Raw genomic sequence first — 25,422 nt, forward strand, 5'->3', positions numbered from 1 at the left:
GTTTGATTCTATGAATTTCTTTATTCCATCCTTAATTTCTTCTATACCCCAGTAGTTTTTGTGCAAGGTGTTGTTCAGTTTCCATGTGTTTGATTTTTTTTTCCTTGCTTTTTCTGTTGTTGATTTCTGCTTTTATGGCTTTATGGTCAGAAAAGATGCTTTGTAATATTTCGATGCTTTGGATTTTGTTAAAGCTTAATTTATGGCCTAATATGTGGTCTATTCTGGAGAATGTTCCATGCACATTAGAAAAGGCAGTATACTTGGCTGCTGTTGGATGGAGTGTTCAGTATATGTCTAGGAGATCAAGTTGGTTGATTGTAGCATTTAGCTCTTCCGTGTCTTTGTTGAGCTTCTTTCTGGATGTTCTGCCCTTCACCGCAAGTGGTGTGTTGAAGTCTCCTACTACTATTGTGGAGCTGTCTGTCTCTCTTTTCAGTGCTGTTAGAGTTTGTTTCATGTATTTTGGAGCCCTGTTGTTGGGTGCGTGCGTATTTATTATAGTTATGTCCTCCTGGTGTATTGACCCTTTAATCATTATGTAGTGCCCTTCCTTATCCTTTGTGATGGATTTTACTTTAAAGTCTATTTTGTCAGAGATTAATATTGCCACTCCTGCTCTTTTTTTGAGTGTTGTTTGCTTGATATATTTTTTCCATTCTTTGAGTTTTAGTTTGTTTGTGTCTGTAAGTCTAAGGTGCGTCTCTTGTAGGCAGCATATAGACAGATCGTGTTTTTTTATCCAATGTGCCGCTCTCTGTCTTTTTATTGGTGCATTTAGTCCATTTGCATTCAGTGTAATTATTGATAGATATGAGTTTAATGCTGTCGTTTTTATGTCTTTTTTTGTGTGTTGTTCACAGTTTCTTTGTTCCACTTCATTTTCTGTGCTGTGTTGTTTTTCTGTATGTATTTTCTTTTTATCATTTTTCTTGTTGTTGATTGTGTGTTTTCTGAGTCTTTACCTTTTTCTGGTTTTTTATTTTGTCTTGTAGGATTGTTACTTTTCTTTATGGTTACCTTAATACCCTATTTTTCTAAGTTTATACCAGTCTTTTATTTCTTTATATCACCTTGACTTCTTATCCATATGCAAAGTCTATGTCTGCATTTTTTAAGTCACTCTTTTTTGTTTTAATGTTGTCATCTTTTACATATTAACATCTGTTTCCCTATTTTCAGTGTTTTAGCTTTGATTTATCTTTTGTGACTTCCCTATCTGGGTTGATATCTGCTTGCTCTGTCCTGTGTTCTAGACTTGGATTGTTATCTGATGTTACTAATTTTCTAACCTGAAGACTCCCTTTAGTATTTCTTGTCATTTTGGTTTGGTTTTTGCAAATTCCCTAAACTTCTGTTTATCTGGAAATGCCGTAATTTCACCGTCATATTTGAGAGACAGTTTTGCTGGATATATAATTCTTGGCTGGCAGTTTTTTTTCCTTCAAGGCTTTATATATGTCATTGCATTGCCTTCTTGTCTGCTTGGTTTCTGCTGAGTAGTGCGAGCTTATTCTTATTGACTCTCCTTTGTAGGTGAGTTTTTGTTTATCCCTAGCTTCTCCTAAAATTCTCTCTTTATCTTTGATTTTGGCAAGTTTGGTTATAATATGTCTTGGTGACTTTCTTTTGGGATCTACCTTCTGGGGTTCAATGAGCATCTTGGGTAGATATCTTGTCATCTTTCACGGTATCAGGGAAATTTTCTGCCAACAAGTCTTCAATGATTCTGTGTTTTCTATTTCTCCCCCATTCTGGTTCTCCAGTCACTCGTTTATTCCTGTTAATAGATTCCCACGTAATTCTTAGGGTTTATTCATTTTTTTAATCCTTTCATCTGATTTTTCCTCAGATAAGTTGCTGTCAAGTGCTTTATCATCAGTCTCACTAATTCTGACTTCCATTGCCTCATTTCTGCCCTATGAATTTCTATTGAGCTGTCTAATTCTGAAATTTTATTGTTAGTCTTCTGGATTTCTGATTGTTGTCTCTCTGTGGATTCTTGCAGCCTGTTAAATTCGTCATTATGCTCTTCTCTAATCTGTTTATTTTCCTCTGTTGCATGTTCTGCGTTTTGCTTATTTTGCTTTCTAATTTCTTGAAGAGTTCTGTATATTAATCTTTTATATTCTGCCTCCAGTAATTCCAAGAAATTTTCCTCCTCTGGAAAATTTCTAGATTCTTTATTTTGGGAGCTTGCTGAAGCCGTCATGGATTGCCTCTTTCTGCGATTTGATATTGAGTGTTGTCTCCAATCCATCAATAAGTTATTATATTTACTTATTTTATGTTTGTTTACTGAGTCCGAGCTTCTTGTTTAGTTTTGATATGCCCAAATAGGCTGCTTGTATGAGCTAGTTTGATTATTGGCAACTTTGAAGCTCTAATGTCCTGTCACCAGGGGCTTAGATCTGTTACTAGGTATGTGAGCTCAGGAGTCCGCCCTCTTCTCCTGTCTGGATTCCGCTCAAGTGCCCAGGTAGAGAAGTACCAAGTGTGTAGTGTAGGCTCTCACATACAGTCCTAGACAGGCATGGATGATTGGTGTAGGCACAGGCATCTGGTTGCAGCAGAGGGACACACTCTGACCAAGGCAGGGGGATGACGGCCACCCCTGAGTGTCCAGGAGGAAGGCGTGTCCCTATTCCCTAGAGTGTTTAGGGTGGGTTTTGCAGCTGGACTGTGTGCACCCAGTGCTGTTGGCTGTAAGGACAAAGGGGGCACCTCTTATTCTTGGGCCCCTATCACAGGTGGCTAGGTGGCATGGGTGGAGCCACCAGTCCTCAGGCCCCTGATATGGGTAGGTGAAGACCCTGCTTAATGGACAGAGCTGTGTCAAATGTCAAGAACCTGCCACTTCATGACTGAAACAGTTCAAGTTAGACTTCAGGTATATACCTTGTTGTACTGTGGTAATGAGGGCCTACACAGTCGAAATGGGCCCATACCAGTCTCTGCAGGGGGAAAAGCACTCAGAGTCCATGGATCCCTTATGGCTGTGCCTAGGCAAAGGAGCTGTGCCTACCCTGGGTTCCTGGCTTAGGGGAGCTGGCAGTTTATTTTTTCCCATTTGTTAATTTGTTCACTCTCCAAGGCTGGCAGAATGGCTCAGGGTGTGTGACGGATCCTACTTCCAGCCCAGGGGACTCGGCAATTGCTGAAGCCAGTCTGGGACCCAGTGTAGAGCAGGGAGTGGGGAGGTAAATGGGAGAGAGGTTTTTCCCTATAGGCGGGTGTTTTTGATCCGCGCGGTAGGCCGTATGCAAATACTTATCTTTTGCCCATGAGTGCTCCTTCTCACTGGTTCTGGGTGGCCAAGTATACTTTCTGGTGCTGGGGCTCTCCTGGTGCGGAAAACGCGCCTCCCGAACACAGCTGCTTGCCTGCCTCACTTCTCACCCCCGAGCTGATTGGGCCTGAAGGGCTCAGGCTCTTGCCGGATCAGGTCTGGCAACTCCTCCAGTGCTTCCTAACTATCTCTCCCTCCCCCTGCCACTCAGTCTGATTCTTCAACTCTGCCTTAGATGTTCAGGGCTCCCAGATTGCCATATATAATTGATTCACTTGTTTTTCGGGTCTTTGTTGTAAGAGGGTCCACCAGAAGCGTGTGACTACTCTGCCATCTTGGCCCTGCCTCCCATATTCTTCTTTATATAGTCTGGCTTCTCAGATTATTTATTAAGCGTTCACACTGAATAAGTAAAGTGGAAAGATACCACCTTGCCACACACCTTTTTCAGTTTTAAACCACGCGGTATCCCCAGGTACTCTTCAAACAACTACTTCTTTATCCACGTACAGGTTCAACATGAGCACAGTGAAGTGTTCTGTAATTCTCAGTCTTCATAATGTTATCCATAATTTGTTATGATTCACACAGTCAAATGTCTTCATGTAGCTGATAAAACACAGGTAGACATCTTTCTGGTATTCTCTACTTTGGGCCAAGATCCATCCGACATTAGCAAAGATATCCCTTGTTCCACGTCCTCTTCTGGGTCCGACTTGAACTTTTGACAGTTTCTTGTCAATCTATGGCTGCAGCCATTTTGAATTATCTTCAGTAGAATTTTGCTAGCATGTGATATTAATGATATTGTTCGATAAATTATGCATTCCATTTGATTGCCTTTCTTTGGAATGGGCACAAATATGAATCTCTTCCAGTCAGCTGGCCAGGTAGCTACCTTACAAATTTCTTGACATAGACATATAAGCACTTCTAGCATTGCATCCATTTGTTGAAGCATCTCAGTATTTCATCAGTTCCTGGAGCCTTGTTTTTCATCAATGCCCTCAGTGTGGCTTGAACTTCTTCCTTTAGTGCTAAGAGTTCCTGATCATCTGCTACCTCCTGAAATGGTTGAATATCGACTTTTTCCTTTTGATACCAGACTGAAAAACCAAACCGATGGCCGTTGAGTCAATTCCAACTCACAGTGACCGTTTAAGACAGAACAGAACTGCCTCATAGGGTTTCCAAGGAGTGGCTGGTAGATTTCAACTGCTGACCTTTTGATTAGCAGCCGAATGCTTAACCACTATATTACCAAGACTCCCTTTTTGATACAGTGACTGGATGTTTTCTTCTATCTTCTTTTCATGCTCCCTGTGCCATCAATTTTTTTTGCCCATAGAATCTTTCAGTAATGCAACTTGAGGCCTGAATTTTCTCTTTAGTTCTTTCAGCTTGAGAAATGCCAATCATGTTCTTTTGTTTGGATTTCTACCTCCAGGTCTTTATGTATTTCATCATAATACTTTTCTTCATTTTCACGAGCCGCCTTTTGAAATCTTCTGTTCAGCTCTTTTACTTTATCATTTCTTCTATATGTTTTAGCTGCTTTGCACTTAAGAGCAAGTTTCAGAATCTCTTCTGACATCCATTTTGGTTGTTTCCATCTTTCCTGTCTTTTTAATAACCTTTTCTTCATGTGTGATGTCCTTGATGTCTTCCTACAACTGTTCTGGTCTTCAGTCATTAGTGTTCAGTGCCTCAAATCTATTCTTGAAATGGTTCCTAAATTCAGGCGGGATACATTTAAAGTCATATGTTGGCTCTTGTGGACTTGCTTTGATTTTCTTCAGCTTTAACTTGAACTAGCACATGAGCAGTTAATGGTCCATTCCACAACCAGCCCCTAGCTTTGGCTTGACTGATGATATTGAGCTTCTCTGTTGTCTCTTTCCACAGATGTAGTCAATTTGATTCCTGTGTAATCTGTCTGGTAAGGTCCACCTGTACAGTCACTGATAGTGTTGTTAAAAAATGTATTTCTGATGAATAAGTCTTTGATCTTACAGAATTCTACCTTGTTATCTCTGGCATCATTTGTATCACCACAGTTGTATTTTCTAGCTACTATTCCTTCTTTATTTCCAAATTTTGCATTCCAGTTACCAGTAATTATCAGTGCATCTTGACTGCGTGTTTGATCAGTTTCAGGCTGCAGAAGTTGGTAAACATCTTCAATTTCTTCATCTTTGCCATTGATGCCATAAATTTAAATAATAGTTGTATTAATTGGTCTTCCTTGTAAGCATATGGATATTAACCTATCACTGACAACATTCTACTTCAGGATAGATGTTGAAGTGTTCTCTTTGACAATAATGTAACACCGTTCCTCTTCAATTCATCATGCCCGGCATAGTAGACCATATGATTGTCAGATTCAAAATGGCCTAGACCAATCCATTTCAGCTCACTAATCCCGAGGATATCTTCAAGTGTTCTGTTTCATTTTTGACAACTTCCAGTTTTCCATGATCCATACTTCGTACATTCCACATTCGGATTACTAATGGGTGTTTGCAGCTGTTATTTCTCATTTTAAGTTGTGCCACATCACCAAATGAAGGTCCCGAAAGCTTTACTCCATTCATTTCATCGTATTCGACTCTACCTTGAGGAGGCAGCTTTTACCCCAGTTGTATTTTGAATTCCTTCCAACATGAGGGGCTTGTCTTCCAGGACTATATCTGACAATGTTCTGTTGTGATGCATATGGTTTTCATTGGCAGATTTTTGGAAGTAGATTGCCAAACCTTTCTTCCTAGTTTGTCTTAATCTGGATGCTCCACTGAAACCGGTCCTTCATGAGTGGTATTTGAAAAACTAGTGTTAAAGCTTCCAGCATGTTAGCAACATGCAAGCCTCCACAGTACCACAGATTGACAGATGGGTGGGGAACACAGTTCTAGAATCTTGTATTTTTAAATTTCAGTTTATTTGGGAGAAAGAGACAATAACATTATTAGTCAGTAGTGGCTTTTGTTTTTGTTTTTGTTTTTTAATATACCATAGATATTTAGAGGCAGCAATCTATTTAGAAGTTGGGGCTAGAAAACTTGTTTTAAAGCTGTATTTACAAAGTAGTCACTTAGCTGCAATTCAAAGAAAATAGTTCTTTACTAAAGATACCTTTTTATCAATATGTATACAGAATTAAGAAAATGTCGGCTATCTATATTAAACATATTAATTGTATGTAGAGTGACTTAGAGGAGACAAATAGAAAATGGAGGGTTGGTAGATGTTTACTTCCTAGTGTGGTCACTATTCCTAATTTTTAGAATAGCCAGAGACATACAGTGACCAATTTCAAGAAATAATAGGAAAAACTAAGATTTCATCCTAGGAATCTTTATTTGTTTTTATTTAAATTTAAAAAAATCAACACAAATGGGCATGTACTTGAATAGTTGACAGGAGACTAAAACCTAGAATCAAAAGCAGCACAAATAAGTAGGGTGGAGAAAGCATCCAGAATTGCTTAGAGGTATGTGATGTCTCCATCAAAATGGGTAAACTGTAGACTTTATTTTGTATTCTTGAAGGTGAGCTTGATATTTTTAACATTATTAGAAAAATAGAATCTCTGCATACCTAACACAGTACCTTTCACAATCAGAATTCTGTAGTTGAATAAATGAATACAACATTGTCATGAAAACTTTGGAAAGTAGAAAATAAAAAATTGTTCATAATCCCAACCCTAATTTTTTTGTGTGTGTGTATTTTCTTTTTATTCTTCATTCTATATTCTTTATTCTATAAGCACATGTATAGTTTAAATTTTAATGTAAGCATGCTGTAGATAGTTTTATATAATAAACATTTTCCACATTGCTATACTGTTTTTATAACTCTAATTTTAGTGGCCACGTAATATTTTATCCATAATTTACTATAAGCTAGTTAACATTTCTCTTATTATCAGATAATTACTTGCTCTTGAAGTTTTACCCTTATAGCTGTATCCCAGTTAAAAATCTTCATGTCTGTAATTCGTTTCTTCTTTTGAATTCTTTCCTTATAATAAATGATCAGAATTGTGAATTGTGATTGTAGAAATGACTTCTCACTTTTTCTCTGTAACAATCTACGTGACTACTAATTTCATCACAACATGAATTTAAAATCCATTTTTACTAATATACTGTGTTGTATGCAAGTAACGCATACCTTCTACATTTGTTTGCCAACTGGCCCTCCCCCCATGAGGTATTTTTGTAATTGCCACTGTTCCAATTTTGTTTTACATGTTTCTGTTAAAAAAAAAAAAAAAATGAACCTAGTGCACTTACAAAAATAGCTCGCAGGGGAGAGCGCAGTTGGCAAACAAATGTAAAAGGAACGGTTGTTTGCAAAAATATAATGGTGAAAATGGTAGCTCACTGTTGTTTGTTTTCTTCACAGAAGTAAAGCTAGTTTAACAAACGTCTTATTCATAGATTAAAGTTATGTATATTAAATTTTCACTTATTAACTATACATGTATAATAATGTAAGGCTGGTTTGTCTTGCTGTTAATACTTTTTTTTCCCTTTTTTTAAGCTGTCTGTGGAAGCGCGTAAAGAGATGACTAGAAAAGCTATTAAGACAGTCAAACATTTTATTGAGAAGCCAAGGAAAAGAAGTTCAGAAGAAGACATTCAAGAAATTAGTTATTCTAAAGTTACCTATGCAGATGCTTTGAATCATCTGGAGAAATCACTTGCCCACCTAGAAACTCTCAGCCATAGCTTCATTGTTTCTCTGAAGAATAGTGAGCAGGTAATGAAATGAAAACTTGTATCTGCTCACTCACTCAGTATCAGATAGTATATGCTGTCATTTACTCTTTAAAAGTACAGTCCAATAGTTTTGATATGGTTTTCAGTCTTGCAGAGATCCTTGAAGAAGGTCCTCAAACGTTTGTCTTTAACCTCTTCAATATCGTTTGATTGTCAGTTCAATTTTTACTTCTTTATAAAAGGATTTTAAGCCACTTAACACAATTTTTGATACTGGGGATGAGAGGGTTGATGGAGTAAGAGAAGTAGATGAGGGGAAAAATGCAAACCCATCACTGAAAGCATAATGAGAAGAATTCAAAAGTTTAATAGCAGTTTTATTTCATTTTGTATTTTTCAGTGCCTGTTAGCCTGTCTAATAAATACCATTAAATAATGGTCTGAGCAACAGAGATGCCTTTTTAGGGAACAAATTTGCTTTTACAATCTTGATTTATCCTGATGATATTTAAAATGCTACAATCCATAATTGCAAGAATTAGGGTAAAATTTTAATTTTCAAGTACGAAAAATTCTAACTACTTCTCTCATTTTTTAATCAAATGCTATACTATATTCAAATCCAGAGAGTTGACATTGCTCTCCTTGTAATGAGTATTGTCTTTCAATGACTAGAATAGTATACATGGGGTCAAGCAGGGTATTAACAAAAACGTGTTTGTTTCAGTTAGGCTGTGACTTAAAGATACCATATGACTATTTTTGAATGGCATTCAGTCAGAGAAGACTCTCTTGGTTCCTAATTAGACGTTGTTGTTAGTGGCGTTGAGTTGATTTCAAATCTTATTTGATTTTATTAAGGTGTCTTCCGTAGCAAAAGATGGAAATAATCTTCATCCCCATACATTTGTCCCCATTCAGTTTAATATCCTTATTTTAATTATATACCCAGAAAAAAAAAGTCTTGTATACTCTTGAAGGTTAGTGCAGTCATAGTGAAGGGACTTTTTATGGAGCCTTGGTTCCCTCTCTGTTAGATGAGGGTATCAGTAACTGCCCTGCCTAACTCACAGGGATTTTTTTTTTTTTTAATAGAAAATTTCAAAATGGGGAGAATAGTAAAATGAAAATGAAATCCCATGTGTCCAACTCTCTGGTTCAACAGTTATCGAAACAAGACCAATCTTATTTCATCCATACCCTTACCTATCTCCCCTCCACTCCTGTGGATTACTGTAAAGCAACCTCAGTCATCTTTTTATTTCATTGATACATACTTCCATATATATCTCTAAAAGATGAGGTTTTTTTAAGATACAACCCTTACAACATTAGCACAATAAAAATAATAGTAATTCTTGAATATCATCAAATACACAGTTAATGCTCAGATTTTTACATGGTTGTTTTCAAAGACAAAACAGTATATTCAGGATTACTTGGTAAAATGTAAAGAGCCTGGAAAGTATTATTATCATTAAGTGTCCATATTTGATATGCTGAAAAACAATGATTATGGCCCATTTCTTGAATTATTTGCTGTAACATTTAGTTTTTACAGATACTCTCAGAGAGAGGCAGAAAATGTAGCATGGGGGAGGAGGAAGAAGTAGACTTTTTGATTCTAATCCTGGCTCCATTAATTGCTAGTAGCCATGTTACTTTGGGCACACTATTTAACATCTTTGATCTTAAGTTTCCTTTTTAAAAAAATGAGGCTGATTAAAACTACTTGTGCAGTCTCTTACATGTACGATACCTGGGTTCATGTAATTGATGCTGTATAGATTACAGCTATTGCATGGTCCTAGTGAATAATAATAATAATAGTAATATAGAGAAAGTTGCACTTATTGAGTATTACTTTGTGCCTGACATTGTACGAAAAGCCGACTTACATTTTATCTCATTTAATTCCTTCACAAGAACTTGTGGTCCTCATCCTCATTTTCCAAATACTGAAATTACAAAGGCCCAATAAATACTAAATGGTAAAGTGAGGATTTGAGCTCAAGCCTGGGTGAATGTGGAGCCTAAGCTCTTACTAACCACTACATGTTCTTGACTGTGCATTAGTGGTAATAAGGTATTTGGTTTGAGAATCTTCTAAATATGTTCCACTGTGTGCATATGTTGTTGTTGTTAGGTGCCATCGAGTCGGTTCTGACTCATAATGACCCTGTGTACAACAGAATGAAACAGTGCCAGGTCCTGAGCCATCTACACATTTAATTCCTATTTGACATTTAGGTGTTGAATATCATGTCTTTCCAGGAAATGCTGCAGAAATACAGTAACCTGTATGATCTGTCCCGATCAGAAAAAGTGAAAGTTCATGATCAAGCTGTGGCCATGTGTTTAGATGGTCAGCCGCTAAGAATGATTCAGCAGCTGCTAGAGGTGGCTGTTGGCCCCCTTGGCATCTCACCCAAGGATATAGTACAGACTGCGATAAGGAAAATAATTTCCGCGTTAAGGTAAGCTATAGCATAGTCACTGAGGGAAAACCTGAGGTGATATATTGCCACTAATTGTGCCTGCCTCACTCATGGTTGTTATGAAAATAAAATAAGATGATGTGCATGGAAGCATTTTATAAACTCTGGAGTATTTCACAAAAGTCAGAGATTATTATTAGAGTTCTCAAAGTCTTATGTTTGAAAATATCTTGAGAATGGAAAACCAGGAAAAATGTTTCATCAGTGGTACTGTGTGTAACATGTTAAGAAACAAGCTAACTTCTGGTTGGAACTCCCTCCTCCCCTCCTCACCCTCCATAAAAAAGAAATTACTCTTGAAATAAGGGGAAGGCCAAAATGATGAGAAGGTGTCAGAGTGCCATGTGACTTAAGTGTGGTTTTTCAGATCTGACCTTTTTCTAATTCCCCTTCTTTGTAGCAGTGGGAAGATGGTTCCCAGAAGGTTCTTTTGAAGTGAGTAAGGTAAAGTTAATCATACAGAGAAGCAGTTAGTGTCTTAGAACATTATTTACCCGCAATCAATGGCATAAAACCGGAAATTGAGCAATTCTCCTTTTGTGTCGATAACGCTTGTGTCTTTGTAGGAATGCATCCAAGAGGATTAGAAAGGAGAAAAAAGTTAAGCTAAAAAAAAATAATGAAGCATCAAGTACTTACTGTGAATAATGCAATTAGGCTAAAAGATTTAGCTGTGTTTAATTTGTTCTCCTTTTAAGCATTCTTTGTAATTCTGTATTGGCTCTTGAGGAACTTTTTTGATTAAATGCATGTCAGTTTTCTGCAGCTGAACTGAAATCAGATGAGCCTTTATCAGTTTAATTACCCTAGCCTGATACAGTTTTCACCTTAATGCTCTGAGGTATTTGGTAAATTTATATATAGAGAGAGACATAAAATATCATATAATATTTTAGAAAGAACAAATGCCAGATTAATAAAGTGTAGTTCTGTTATTAGCTTATGATGATTTTATTGTTGTTGGTTATAATAATGACTCTCTTCTTTCAAATTATGAGATTTTTATTTGCCATATTTCATACTTTTGTTTCATAGTTGCTGTTTTGTTGTTTTTTTAATCAACTTTTAGATGAGACTCACAACAAATAAACATTTAAAAAAGTTAGTGCTTTGATGAATTTGGTTTATTTCCTAAAAATTGCACATTTTCCTTACTAACTAAAATAAAACATGGCATATGATATTCTTAAGCTTATAAAATTCTGACATAAATTATCCTTCTCTTTCTCTGTATATGGTTCTATTACTAAGATTTGGTTCTGATCTAATAAATGTTATGCTTGGCATGCAGAAGACAATCAATAAATGTGAATTAAATCATTCAGTTGTGGAAGGAGAGGGAACTTGAGGTTCAGCTACCTGTTTTTCAAAGGAAAAGAAGTTGCTGTTTTACAGTGTCCGTAACATTTACCTTTTAGAAAGCAAGTAAAATGTTAGTAGGCACAGAATGACAAAAGCATGAAAGTAACTGAATCAAACAGTTGATTTAAATCATGTAACTTAAATTATTTTAAAAATTCATATAAAACTTTGTTTTCCTCTGCCACATCTTCAGAATTTACTAGTTCCAGATTTACACACTTCTGTAAAATGGGCATAATAATAGTCCCTGATTGTAGGGCTGTTGGCATTATTACATGACAGAATGTATGTAAAGGACTTAGCAGTACCTATTACCTAGTAGATACCAAATATACATTAGTTTCTTTAAAAAAAAAAAAAAAAGATCAACTGGAGAGTTTATATCTAATGCTTAATATAGCTCATAAATTCGATGTGCAATGAATATTTTTTGAATGACAGAATGCAAGTAGATTTTATTATTCTCTTGATGAGAAAACATGCATATATTAGACTATGAGCTCCTTGAAGACAGAAAATGTTTCATTTCCATACCCTTAGCTCATATTATAGGATTTGACACATTTGTAGAATGCATATGCTGGAAATGGCTATGAGCTGGCAGTATACTCTGCCGAAATCCAGCTGGGTTCATCAGAGTGTAAATGCCAAGCTTATTTCTGAATTAGTTCTTCTCTTTCCCCTGACAGTGGAGGCAGTGCTGACCTTGGTGGGCCACAGGATCCACTCCAAGTCCTGGAAGGGGTTGTTGCAGCAGTCCGTGCCAGTGTGGAGAAGGGGTAAGAACAGAACAGAACAGTGTGTGAATCTGTATTTAATGGTTTTCCCCAGACTCTTAGAATTACCTTCAATATCCGTATTGATGGGACTTCAAAAACTAAGCAACATCCTTAGGCATTGAGGAAGAGCTGATGGTCTCCTGCATAACTGAACAATGTTTTCGGCTCTAAAGCGGAGACATGGTTTCCCCAGCTCTGTGCTGACCCCATCAGCTCCAGCAGGACACTCAAACCTTCTCTTCTGAGCGTCGTTTTCCGTGGAGATCACTGGTTCTTCTTAACGTTTGCATCTGGAGACCAGGGAGAGGAAACTGCTTTAAGCTTCTTCGAAGAAGAGAGAATCGTACCTCCAAGAGGTTAACTGTATTGGTCAAGTATGGAAATTTCTAAAGTGTATATCTGTTACACTTTGAATCTTTATATAACGTAGGTCCACCTTATCTGAAGACTCAGACTCTATAGTCTAGAAAGGTGTGAACGCCTCTAATGCCATCTTTAGAAAGAATTTTGCATCCATTCACCATGGTAATGATAGCAATAATAGCAACCACATATTAACAATTACATATAAACCTCCTTAGAGTTTAAATGGTCTTTCATATGTTTAGTCTCCATGTCAACCCTGTAGATCCTCTACCCAAGTTTTTTTTTTTTTTTAAATTGAAAATATAATAATAATGAAGAAATGTTTCAGGAAACTCCCCATAGTTTCATTCAGTAATACAATTTTTTATTTACATATTACTTTTCAGTTAATGTTCTGGTACACATACATTTTTACATAGTTTCAATCAAAATGTATAAACACTTTTATAATCCAATTTACTTATTATTGTAGTATTTTCTATGTATATTTGCAAGTTTAGTGATTATTATTTGTAATATTTGCGTATGTTGTTGCCTTTTCATATGAGGACATGAAGGATCAGAGAGAGGAATTGACTTACCCAGGGTCATAGATGTGGGAAATAGCACCTGGTTCTACCCTGGTTTCAAAGCATTATTTAGTACTCACATGCAGTTATTAGTATATTTCCATGTGTTGCTTTGTGCTTGAGACTTGAGTGAAAGAATACAGGGTAGGCTGTGTAGGTGAATACAGAAAACATTGCAAGCAGAACCCCCTACTTACTCTACCTTTTACCATGTACAGCTTTTCCTTTGCTTTTAGGTCTTTAGGTAAGAAGATAGTTAATGGCAGTGGCTGGTTTAGGCCCCTTATTATAAAAAAAAAATGTAGTTATCCTCTGAGTTTACTGTGTGCCATGTTCTGTGCTAAGTCGTGAGGAGTTAGAGATGAATAAGATACAACCTCTAACTACAAGGAGCCCACAGTCTTGCAGGGCAGACAAGTTTCTGACGGTCCTAGTAACTATAACGTAAAGTGGTAAGTGCTATACAGGAGCCCTGGTCGGATAATGGTCAACCACTTGGCCGCTAACCAAAAGGTTGCAGGTTTGAACCCACCAGCAGCTCTGCGGGAGAAAACACCTGGCAATCTGCTTCTGTAAAGATTACAGCGTAGGAATCCCTGTGGGGCAGTTCTACTCTGCCGTGTAGGGTCGCAATGAGTCCTAATCGATTCAACAGCACAGCACTACAAGTGCTACACAGAAAGCAAGGTGGCAGAAGTGATTTATTCTGCCTAGAGAAGTCAGGGCAGGATGCGTAAGTGGTGATATATTCATATTTCTATGAAATAAGAGTCTCTTAGAAGGAGGAGTGCATAATGGATTTCCAGGCTGAGGAAACTGTCTGAGCAACTACAGATACAGGCAGATACCAGAGCGGGCAGAGATACTACATGGGGCAAACACTCAGCCACCTTCCTATAGGATGCATAAAGCTACTCCTGTTCCAATCACAGCTTGTCAGTCATTTCTCAGCTAGTAACTCCCTAGCGAGATGCTGTCAGCTGAGCAGCTTGTTTCAGATGATGCTGAATTTGGATCTTGGCCTCACATGATGAAAGGGAATTTAACAGGAGCTGTTTTAAGCCCCTTCCAGTTGGGTCCCTCAGTCTTGTCTCACTGGAGACATCTCACGAAGGTTAGAAGGCAGTGTTTTTCTTAGTGAATTTCCAGCCAGATATACCGAAGAATCCAACTTTGGTCTCTTGAATACAGACTGGTTTTTTAAGCTTCAGTTTCCACAGAGGAAAACGTCAGGGAATGGAGAAATGGAACAAGATCTTACTTTCTAATCCAGTGACACAGAATAACAAAGGCTTTTTAACAACAACAAAAAACTTCAGTGAACTTGTTTGCTTAAAAAAGAAAAAAGGTCAAAATCAAATTTTTATTCCTGGCAAGTGTTTTTTGAATCTGCACATTTAAGCTTGATACCCTTTGCTTGTTTAGAAATAGGTAGATAGTCTCAAGAAAAAATGACCAAGATTTAGCACCGGATTTCCCTTCCCAACAATGTGTCTGGCAGAGTCACACAGGGCTTTCAGTTTCTCTTCTCCAGGTGGTTGCAAGTGGAGTCTTTGGAGGGACATGGAGATTCAGGCTCTTTTAAAGTAACCCACTCGGGTTCTTTACCATTTGGCCTGCCATGACTGCCTAACTTCTAGAAGCCATGCTGGGCCTGAAGTGTCCCCACACCCTCCCTCTTGTTGACGTACCAAGCCATCCTCAGCCCCAACCCTGAAACCTTAACATCCTCTACCCTCCATAGTGTCTGTTTAAATAGTGAATCACTTCTACTCATACACATTCTCAGCTGTGACATATACCTGTACGTTCACGTTCTTGGGTACACATACACATCCTGTAATATTCCTGGCAGAGCGAATACACAGAAAAATAAGAGTTTTAGTTTGTGTATTAATGCTGAAGGAACCCTGGTGGCATAATGGTTAAGGAGCTCGGCTGCTAACCGTAAAGGTTGGTGTATCAAACCTGCCAGCCGCTCCTTGGGAGAAAGATGTGGCAGTCTGCTTCTGTAAAGATTTACAGACTTGAAAACCCTGTGGATCTGTTCTACTCTGTCCTGTAGGGTGGCTATGAGTCAGAATTGACTAGATGGCCATGGGTTTTTGTTTGTTTGTTTGTTTTTAGTATTAATGCTACCAAGTGTTTAGTTTTGTGGTTAAGTTTTAGACAGTTTATGCCATTTTCAGCAAGTCTCTCTTTTACGTTTTATATTGGTGTAGATATTGTTCGCTTTTCAATTATAGCTCATGCCTCACCATAAAGCCCCCTTTCTCTATTTTACCTGTGCTAATTTTAAACCACATAAAGCCTCCACACCCACTCAGGCCACTAGTGGAACACTCAGCTGCCTGTACAGATGACCCCCTTTTCATGTTAACCACATTCTTGCTTCCAGACATCAGGGTTAAGTATTCTAAGGTTTTGAAATAGTGTCAAAAATCTTTTTTAACATCTGCAATTAAACATAAGATTGAGGTAATTAATTATTCAGAGGTTTATGCAAATTAAATTTATTTTATAAATGGGTGTGCTGTTTTCCTATAGTTAATGTATTCTATATCATTCTATTTTGAGGATATAATAAAAATTCTAGTTCATGTTTGGAATTAGTTTATTAGTCTGCTTTAGAAAATTGGTTTTTTAGAATTCAACAGCTAAAATAATAATGTTCTAAAATAGTATATCATTAAACTTAGAATTAAGAAAATACTAGTGTTACTCATCCAAAAAAAAAAAAAGAAGAAAACCCTGATGAACACTCTCTGCCAAGCCCTCTGAAGGATGCAATTCAGCAACTCATTAATCCTAAGAACAGTTTTATCATATAGTTATTATCTTCATTTTACAGATTAGGGAATCGAAGCTCAGAGAGGTTATGTAACTTGTCCAGAGCAATATAGGAAAAACATGCTATGAATTTCTCACCACACCTCATCGCCTTCTGACATTATGAGCCAGCAATAGAGTGTAAGGTAGTGCTTCTCAGGCTTTATTCTGCATAGGAATCTCCTGGGGATCTTACTGAAATGTGGATTTTGATTTGGTAGTTCTGGGGTGTGGCCTGAAAGTCTGCATTTCTGACAAGCTCCCAGCTGATACTAATCCATGAACTGAATTTTGAGTAGCAAGGTCTGTAAGACATCACTTCCTCCAGCGTCCTCTTCCATCTGCTTCTCTCTGCCTTTGCTTTCTTTTCTTTTCTCTTTCCTACCTTCAGATATGTTTACAAAATTTCCTAACAGGAATGACCCACAAGCATAAACCAGTTTGTTAGTGATTCTCAAAAGAACATACAGAATTAAATTCACTTAGAAAACAGTTAATTAATGAGGAATTCCTTTGTGCACTATTCAAAAAGGAAGAAAGATTTTCTTCAAAACTATCGAAGGTTGTTGGGTTTTTTTTGTTTGTTTTAATTGCTACTTAACTACAGTATACCTTCATCTGTCTTAAAGCGTCATGTGTATTGAACAGTGTCAGATAATTCGGACTTTATTGAACTCTTTGGTATTACCTAGGGATTTTACATTATTTCTAAAGTATAGAAAATCAAAAAGAAAGCCCACCTGAGTAAATTGAATCATTTCTTCTTGCTCTGTGAGACAAAGTAAATCATTTAACATTGTCTAAGCACCTACAGTGCATGAAGCATTATGTTCCATAATACTGAGCCCTTCTGAAAGCCATGGTCACAACCCAGGAAGGAGGATCCACTCTGAAAACTGCAGTATTTCTCGGGGCCACTGCAGACCATATTTACCACTGCATGGCTGCCGTTTTTATCTTGTTAATGGTGCGATGTGTCCATAGTTTCACTAATAAGTGAACCCCAGGAAACTATTTTGGATTAACATGTATTTGACAGCAATCACAAAAATGAAGGATTAAGATTGGAATTATGTACTTACTAGAATTATTGCCTTTCTAGGAATTTTTCTTTTACTATAACTTGATTATGACAATTATTTGGGGGAAAAAAAGAAAAGCCACACTTTATATACTACTACAGTGCCATTAACACAGTGTGCATTCATTTTTTGCAGTTCCTTGCCAACTGCCCTTAACTGTTTCATGGGAGCTGATAAATAGATAACATTCTCCTGGGAAATTTTCACCTTACTCATTTCATATGTAGTAAGAAGAGTGTGCATAATATGTGGATCCGTTGATTATTTGAGGCCAGGAGCCTAAGTACAATGAAGATTTATGTCTCTCACTGTTAGCTCATTGTACATTTACTTGCTCACTTCTTCTTTCCTTCCATTCTTAATCTAGTATCATACAATCAGAGTCTACAAACTCATTTCCTACTGAGGCTGGTCAGATAATGGAAATGAGCAAGGTAGACTGGGCTTAAGAGATGGTAGGAAGCAGTGGAGCCTGAGGGTGGCTAGAGAGCTTACACATGCCTTGTTACAAGGAGGCAGCCGTTGGCCCCAGCCTGTTTTTGCCACGTGTCCAGATCATCAAGTATTTAAAGAGGAGCCATCCTGGTGTGTGTGTTTGTGTGTGTACACATGTGCACGTACATGTGTGAAATTTTTAGATTTTAAAATGTTGGCATATACTTCACAAGCCAACTCAAAAATTAAGCTACCAGTTTTTAAATTCAAAATAGTTTTTAAATTCAAAAATGGATAAAGTGACCTCATGTTCTCTTCAGGCCCTCAAATTCTATGACATTTATCTTGTATTTACAAGAAGTCTCAAAGGTCAGTGTGTTTTTATTGTTTGAATGCAGTCTTTCCTTCCCCATTCTGAAATAAAATCAATAATTTTATTTTGTGTAGTGCATCATGATTTATAAAGTGCTTTTAATATTTACTATCTCTGTGAATGTACCTTAACCATTTAAATTTCAGACTGGTTGATTTTGGTATGTGTATACCATGCAAAATCTAAAAACTCTTTTACCAAGGATTAGCTTATTTATATTCTTAAAATTTGTCTTTTTTTGCTTTGCATTCAATAATTGCATTTATTTCGCTGACATTTCTTTCATTCTTTTATATTGTCATAAATGCCCTCCCATGCTATAATACCCAATAAAGAAATGTAGATCAACACTCAACCCTATCCCAGCACTCCACATCCTCATATTAATCATTTAATGAATGCATTTTTTGTTGTCGTTGCTGTTGGTCTTGTTGTTAATACAGGTACTAGTATATTGCAGGTGATTCCTTATCTTCTGTGCCAGAATTGGTTGTGTAACTGTGTATGTGTGTGTGTGTGTGTGTGTTCCTTTTATTAATTAGTTTTTAAATAGTGTAGTAAATTGCCATGTGCAGTATAATAACTTAAAATATCTTTAAGATATGGAAAAAGGTGGAAGCAATTAACTATGTATTTTTAGTAAATGATGGGAGGCTTTCCCTTTTATCTATAACTTCTAAATCATTTGTATAACTTTTGTAATGAAGTAAATGCGTTTTGAAATAATGTTCCCTTTTTATTTGTAAGCTCATTAAATCCTCTCCTTGCCATCATAAAATACTATAAAAATAGAATCTCTTTCCTTATTCTCATTTTCATCTTTTATATGATAAAAGTCACAACTCCTTATTTTCAACCAACTTTTTATCTTGAAAAATTTCAAACCTACAGAAAAGTTGCAAGGATGGAAAAATGGTTACCCATATACTCTTTACTTTGATTTGCCAGTCGTTAACATTTTGTTGTAATTCTTGCTCTTTCTCTGTCTTTCTCAGTGTCTATGTATTATTTGCGGACCATGAGAGTTATTATGAATTCTGAAAACTCAAATTCAAGTTAAAATGCAAATCATTCAGCAGATAAAAACTTCAGGAGGTAGTGCCTAATGTATAGCAAGACCTACATGTCATTGATAGTTTTTCTAAAGTGCTGCCTTTCACATCTGTGTGGTCCTACTGAGCACCAGTACTCATATGGATATGTATTGACACTTATCCAGAACATGGTGCTTCTAGAACATAGTCCTATTTTAGGAATGAATTCTCATAATTTTATTATGTATTTGAACAATTAACCAAAAGCTAGAGCAAATTCCTCCAAAATGTCAGACGTTACTAACTGCACAGTAAGTTCTAATAAAAAAAAAGAACTCTAACTCAATTTAACAACTTGGAAAACATTATAATAATAAGCTTTCTATATCTTCAGTATATGAATAATTTTAATCTGCTGCCACAGTGTTCTGGAATCTGCCTCCTGTTTAGTTCAGTAGTGTTGTATAATGATTGGCAATGCAGTCAGATAGCCTAAGTTCAAATATTGGCTCCACTACGTACTGTGTGACCTTGGATAAGTTATTAAGCTTCTCTATGATTGTTTCCTCATTAGTAAATTGGGGATGATAGCAGTATTCATGAAAAAGATATTTTTGATTAAGTGATATAATTCACAGCACATAGTAAACGTTTAATTAAGTTATTATTGTTAATAATGTTTTCATTCTCATTACCACTTTCAGGTCTTGGGTTATTGTTAGAACGTCCAACTGGTCTTCATGACTCTAGCCTCTTCTCATTCTACTCTTTTTTTTGCACTTAGGTGAGAGGGTCAAAAAAATTAGCTTCATATTATGTGAAAATCTGGCTTGGACTCAAGGCCAAGAATGGGCTTTAAACTCCTTCCCTCAACCAATAGGGGCTGAGCCTGCCCCAGCCTGCACACCTCTCCTGTCAGTAATCTGATTATAGTGTTTCACTGCTCAGAATTCTCCATCATTCCTGTTTCATACAAAATTATAATAAAATGTTTGCCATTAATTGAAATGCTTAGTTACATGCCAGATATTGTCTTATATGTATTATGTTTCTTATTTTATTTTATATATTTATTTGATTCTCCACAACCACATGAGTTAAATATTGTTGTCCATCTCTGATTTACAAATAAGGAACTGAGGCTCCCAAGTGTTAAGTGACTTCCTGCTCAAAGTAACCCTATTAGTAAGTGATCAACCTGGGAATTGAAACTAGGCCTGACAACTCCAAAGCCTGTACTTTAAAAGCATTAAGCTGATCTGCCTTTTCAGTGTTGTATTGAAGCCCTTGGTTATCTAGGTTAGGGAACCTTTCCTACCTTAGCTCTCTATTTAATTTGCTACCTACACATCTGTGCTTTAATCTCTCTGTGAGCATACTATGTCCTTTGAGTCTTGCCCTTTTTCCTTGCTATTCTGTTTGTCTGGATTATATGTTTCTGCCTTTCCATTTACATACATGCTGTTATCCTTTATGATCCTGTTCAGATGCTACATCCTCTATAAAGCCTTTCTTGATTCTACTCACCCCTTCTGTAAAACAATTGTTCAGATTTATATGTTAGTAATTTGGAGAATAGTTGCTTTTAAAGTCTTTGTGTTCCATTGTATTATTAGTTCTTTGAATGCAGAGACCTTATCAATTTTCATCTCTGTATCATTAAATGTAAACAATAAGGCTTTAATAATGTTGATGATGATGACTGCAGTTTATTAAGTACCTCTTCTGTGCCACTTACTATGCTAGGTGCCTTATATACATTATCTCAGCTTCACAGACTCCAGGAGACATATTCTTGGGACCTGTGTCTACCAAACTATAAATTGGGATTGCTAATATTCATGACTTTCTCCTGAGTTGTTAGGAAAGGATGAGGCCAAGGTCACAGTTAGGCCCACATCAGATTCCCCCCACACCCCAAAAAATTCTTTTTTCACTACACCCTACAGTCTGTTCACTTTGCACATAGTAGGTATCCAGGAAATATTTGTTGCATTCCTCTGTTTTTATACTCCACTTGTGCCATTCCTGATGTATGTTAAGGGTGCTCTTTGGTCAGAGTAACAAATGGCTTTGTAAATTTAGGAAATGCTTAAGCCACTATCCACAACATTTTATAATTTCTTCTATTCCTAAATGCAAATAATAATTCTTTTATTTAATATAAATTGTCATAAAATTTGACAAATTTATTATTGAGTACATACTAAGAGACATATTCAGTAACGTTGTAGAATTTTGTTCTTGGCAGTTGTTAAAAAATTTCTTGAAGTCTTGTTAGGGCATGGAATTTAGTTTAAGGTAGGTTAGTCTGGCACTCAGTTTAGGTGATTTATTGTTGGAAGCCTCATAAGGATGTGGTTACAACAAAACCTTCTGTATAATTCAGTGCTTTAGCATGGATCTCTAGGGCTTAGCAGGCATGAAGCTTCTATGTGGGTAACCTCTTAAAAGCCATTGATAGTAATTCATTGACATCATCAAATAAGTTGTTTCCCTGAGATGGTCCATTTGGGATTACAAGAGAGGAGATTCCAATACTGGATTGAAAGTTGTTTCCGACTCTGACTCCTTTTAGATTCCACAATTATATAATAACTAATCATTCATATTTGATCTTAGAGAAGTATAAAATTCGATACTCTAACCCTATATTAAAATTCTAATCACAGTGGAAAGGCAGTATACTGTTGAGGAAAGAACATGGGCTTTGGAGTCATAGTTCATTGTCAATTATAGATACTTATGGGCATATTATATCATTTCCCTAAAGCCTGTCTCCTCATCTATAAAATAGAATTTATAATACCTACTTTGCATGGTTATTGCCAACTAGTAATAGTATATGTAAAATTATTAGAATGATGCCTGGCAGTATTAGTATCATTAATAGAAATAAGTTGTATACTTATTAAATTTTGAATTCAAAAATATAAATTGCTAGCTAAGAACCTATTGGTTAATGATTTTTTAAATTTTAATACGATACTATTTTAAAAATATATTCATTTTACATAAGTTTTAAATACCTAATATATAAGTTTCAAATACCTAATATTATGCCATTTAAAACCTAAATTTTTCCTCTCCAGAGGAAAATAATAGTCACCCAACAAACAAATATGTAGGTCAAAGACTATGTTTGATTACTGGGGGTGGAGGTGGGGAAGACTTAGGATTTTATGTCTAACCCTTGACTTTGACTTACAGAGAAGAGTTAGTTTCTTCTGAGGACCTGCTGGAGTGGCTGAGGCCTTTCTGTGCAGATGACGCCTTGCCCGTGAGGCCCCGCATCCGTGTGCTGCAGATTGTGGAGCAGTCGTTCCGTCTGACTGAGGAGGATGGCAAACTCCTTGTGTTCTTTAGAACGGAGGCCATTCTCAAAGCTGCTTGGCCCCAGAGACAGGTAAGGGAATGGCTGATTGGTTATTGTATGTTTTCCTATTAACAATAACTAGCGGTCATTTCTAAGTTACTTTAAACTACTTTCAAGTGAATAATCAGCTTGGTAATGCAGACTTTTCCAATAGGTTTGTCAGTCCAACTACAGGCATACCTCATTTTATTGTGTTTTTTACAAATTGAAGGTTTGTGGCAATCCTGTGTCGAGCAAGTCTGTCAGCACCATTTTTCCAATAGTATGTGCTTGTTTTGTGTCTCTGTTTTACATTTTGGTAATTCTCGCAGTATTTCAAACTTTTTCCTTATTATTATATATGTTATGGTGATCTGTGATCAGTGATCTTTGATGTTACTACTGTAATTGTTTGGGGGCACCACAAACCACGCCTATGTAAGAGAGCAAACTTAATCAATAAATGTTGTGTGTGTTCTGACTGCTCCACCGACCAGCCATTCCCGTCTCACTCCCTCTCCGCAAACATCCTATTCCCTGAGACACGACCATATTGAAATTAAGCCAATGAATAACCCTACAGTGGCCTCTAAGTGTTCAAGTGAAAGGAAGAGTTGCATATCTGTCACTTCAAATCAAAGGCTGAAAATGATTAAGCTTAGTGAGGAAGGCGTGCCAAAAGCCAAGATAGGCTGAAAGCTAGGCCTCGTGTCAAACAGTTAGCCAAGTTGTGAATGCAAGGGAAAAGTTCTTGAGGGAAATTAAAAGTGCTACTTCAGTGAACACGCGAATGATAAGAAAGCGAAACAACCTTATTGGTGATATGGAAAAAGTTTTAGTGGTCTAAAAAAGTTTTAATGGATCAAACCAGCCACAACGTTCCCTTAAGCCAAAGCCTAATCTAGAGCAGGACTCTAACTCTCTTCAATTCTGTGAAGGGTAAGAGAGGTGAGGAAGCTGCAGAAGAAAAGTTTGAAGCCAGCCGAGGTTGGTTCATGAGGTTTAAGGAAAGAAGCCATCTCCATAATAAAAGTGCAAGGTGAAGCAGCAAGTGCTGATGTCGAAGCTGCAGCAAGTTATCCAGAATATCTAGCTAAGATGACTGATTAAGGTAGCTGTAATGAACAACACATTTTCAATGTAGATGAAACAACCCTGTATTGGAAGAAGATGCCATCTAGGACTTTCATAGCTAGAGAGGTGAAGTCAATGCCTGGCTTCGAAGCTTCGAAGGACAGACTGACTCTCTTGTTAGGGGCTAATGCAGCTGGTGACTTTAAGTTGAAGCCAGTGCTCATTTACCATTCTGAAAATCCTAGGGCCCTTAATAATTATGCTAAATTTACTCTACCTGTGCTCTATAAGTGGAACAACAAAGCCTGGATGACAGCATATCTGTTTACAACATGGTTTACTGAATATTTTGAAGCCCACTGTTGAGACCTACTGCTCATTGACAAATCACTTGATCATCCAAGAGCTCTGATGGAGATGTACAAGATTATTGTTGTTTTCATACCTGCTAACACAACATCCATTTTGCAGCCCATGGATCAAGGAGTAATTTCGACTTTCAAGTCTTACTATTTAAGAAATACATTTCATAAGGCTGTAGCTGCCATAAATAGTGATTCCTCTGATGGATCTGGGCAAAGTAAATTGAAAACCTTCTGAAGAGGATTCACCACTTATCATGGATTGAATTGTGTCCCCCCAAAATATCTATCAACTTGGCTAGGTCATGATTCCCAGTATTGTATGATTGCCCACCATTTTGTCATCTGGTGAGATTTCCCTATGTGTTGTAAATCCTATTTCCATGATGTTAATGATATGGGATTAGCGGCAGTTATGTAAACTCATTCTACAAGCTTAATCTACAATTTAAGCCAATCTTTTCTGAGATATAAAAGAGAGAAGTAAGCAGAGAGACATGGGGATCTCATACCACCAAGAAAGCAGCACTGGGAGCAGAGTGTGTCTTTTGGACCCAGGGTCCCTGCACCTAAGAAGCTCCTTGACTAGGGGAAGATTGATGACAAGGACCTTCCTCTAGAGCCAAAAGAGAGAGAAAGCCAGCCCCTGGGGCTGTCACCCTGAATTTGGACTTGTAGCCTACTAGACTGTGAGAGAATAAATTTTTCTTCGTTAAAGCCGTCCACTTGTGGTATTTCTGTTATAGCAGCCCTAGATGACTAAGACACCATTCTGGTACCATTAAGAACATTTGTGATTCGTGGGAGGAGGATAAAATATCAATATTAACAGAAGTTTGGAAGAAATTGATTCCAACTCTCATAGATGACTTTGAGGGGTTTAAGACATCAGTGGAGGACATAACTGCAGATGTGGTGGAAATACCAAGAGAGCTAGAATTAGAGGTGGAACCTGAAGATGTAACTGAATTTCTGCAGTCTAATGATGAAATTAACAGATGAGGAGTTTCTTCTTAGGACTGAGCAAAGAAAGTGGTTTCTTGAGATGGAATCCACTCCTGGTGAAGATGCTGTGAACATTGTTGAAATGACAACAAAAGAATTAGAATATTATATGAATTTAGTTAATTAAGCAGTGATAGAGTTTGAGAGGATTGACTCCAATTTTTTTTTTTTAAATTTTGTTGTACTTCAGGTGAAGACTTACAGAACAAATAGTTTCTCATGAAACAGTAGTACACATGTTGTTTTATGACATTGGTTAACAACCCCACAACATATCAAC

The 25,422-nt window shown here is 36.9% G+C and overlaps 1 protein-coding gene across 3 annotated transcripts in view; it reads left to right on the plus strand.

Moving 5' to 3' along the window:
• Window positions 1-25,422, plus strand: part of NBAS (NBAS subunit of NRZ tethering complex) — a 461,389-nt gene that overhangs the window by 353,248 nt on the left and 82,719 nt on the right. For all 3 annotated transcript variants that reach the window (XM_023728239.1, XM_023728240.1, XM_023728241.1), the window contains 4 exons: window positions 7,841-8,059; window positions 10,294-10,496; window positions 12,569-12,658; window positions 22,557-22,752. In XM_023728239.1, the coding sequence (XP_023584007.1) occupies window positions 7,841-8,059; window positions 10,294-10,496; window positions 12,569-12,658; window positions 22,557-22,752 (708 nt within the window). The remainder of the gene's footprint in view (window positions 1-7,840; window positions 8,060-10,293; window positions 10,497-12,568; window positions 12,659-22,556; window positions 22,753-25,422) is intronic.

This window comes from Trichechus manatus, unplaced genomic scaffold (genome assembly GCF_000243295.1).
Source record: "Trichechus manatus latirostris isolate Lorelei unplaced genomic scaffold, TriManLat1.0 scaffold00023, whole genome shotgun sequence".
NCBI lineage: Eukaryota > Metazoa > Chordata > Mammalia > Sirenia > Trichechidae > Trichechus > Trichechus manatus.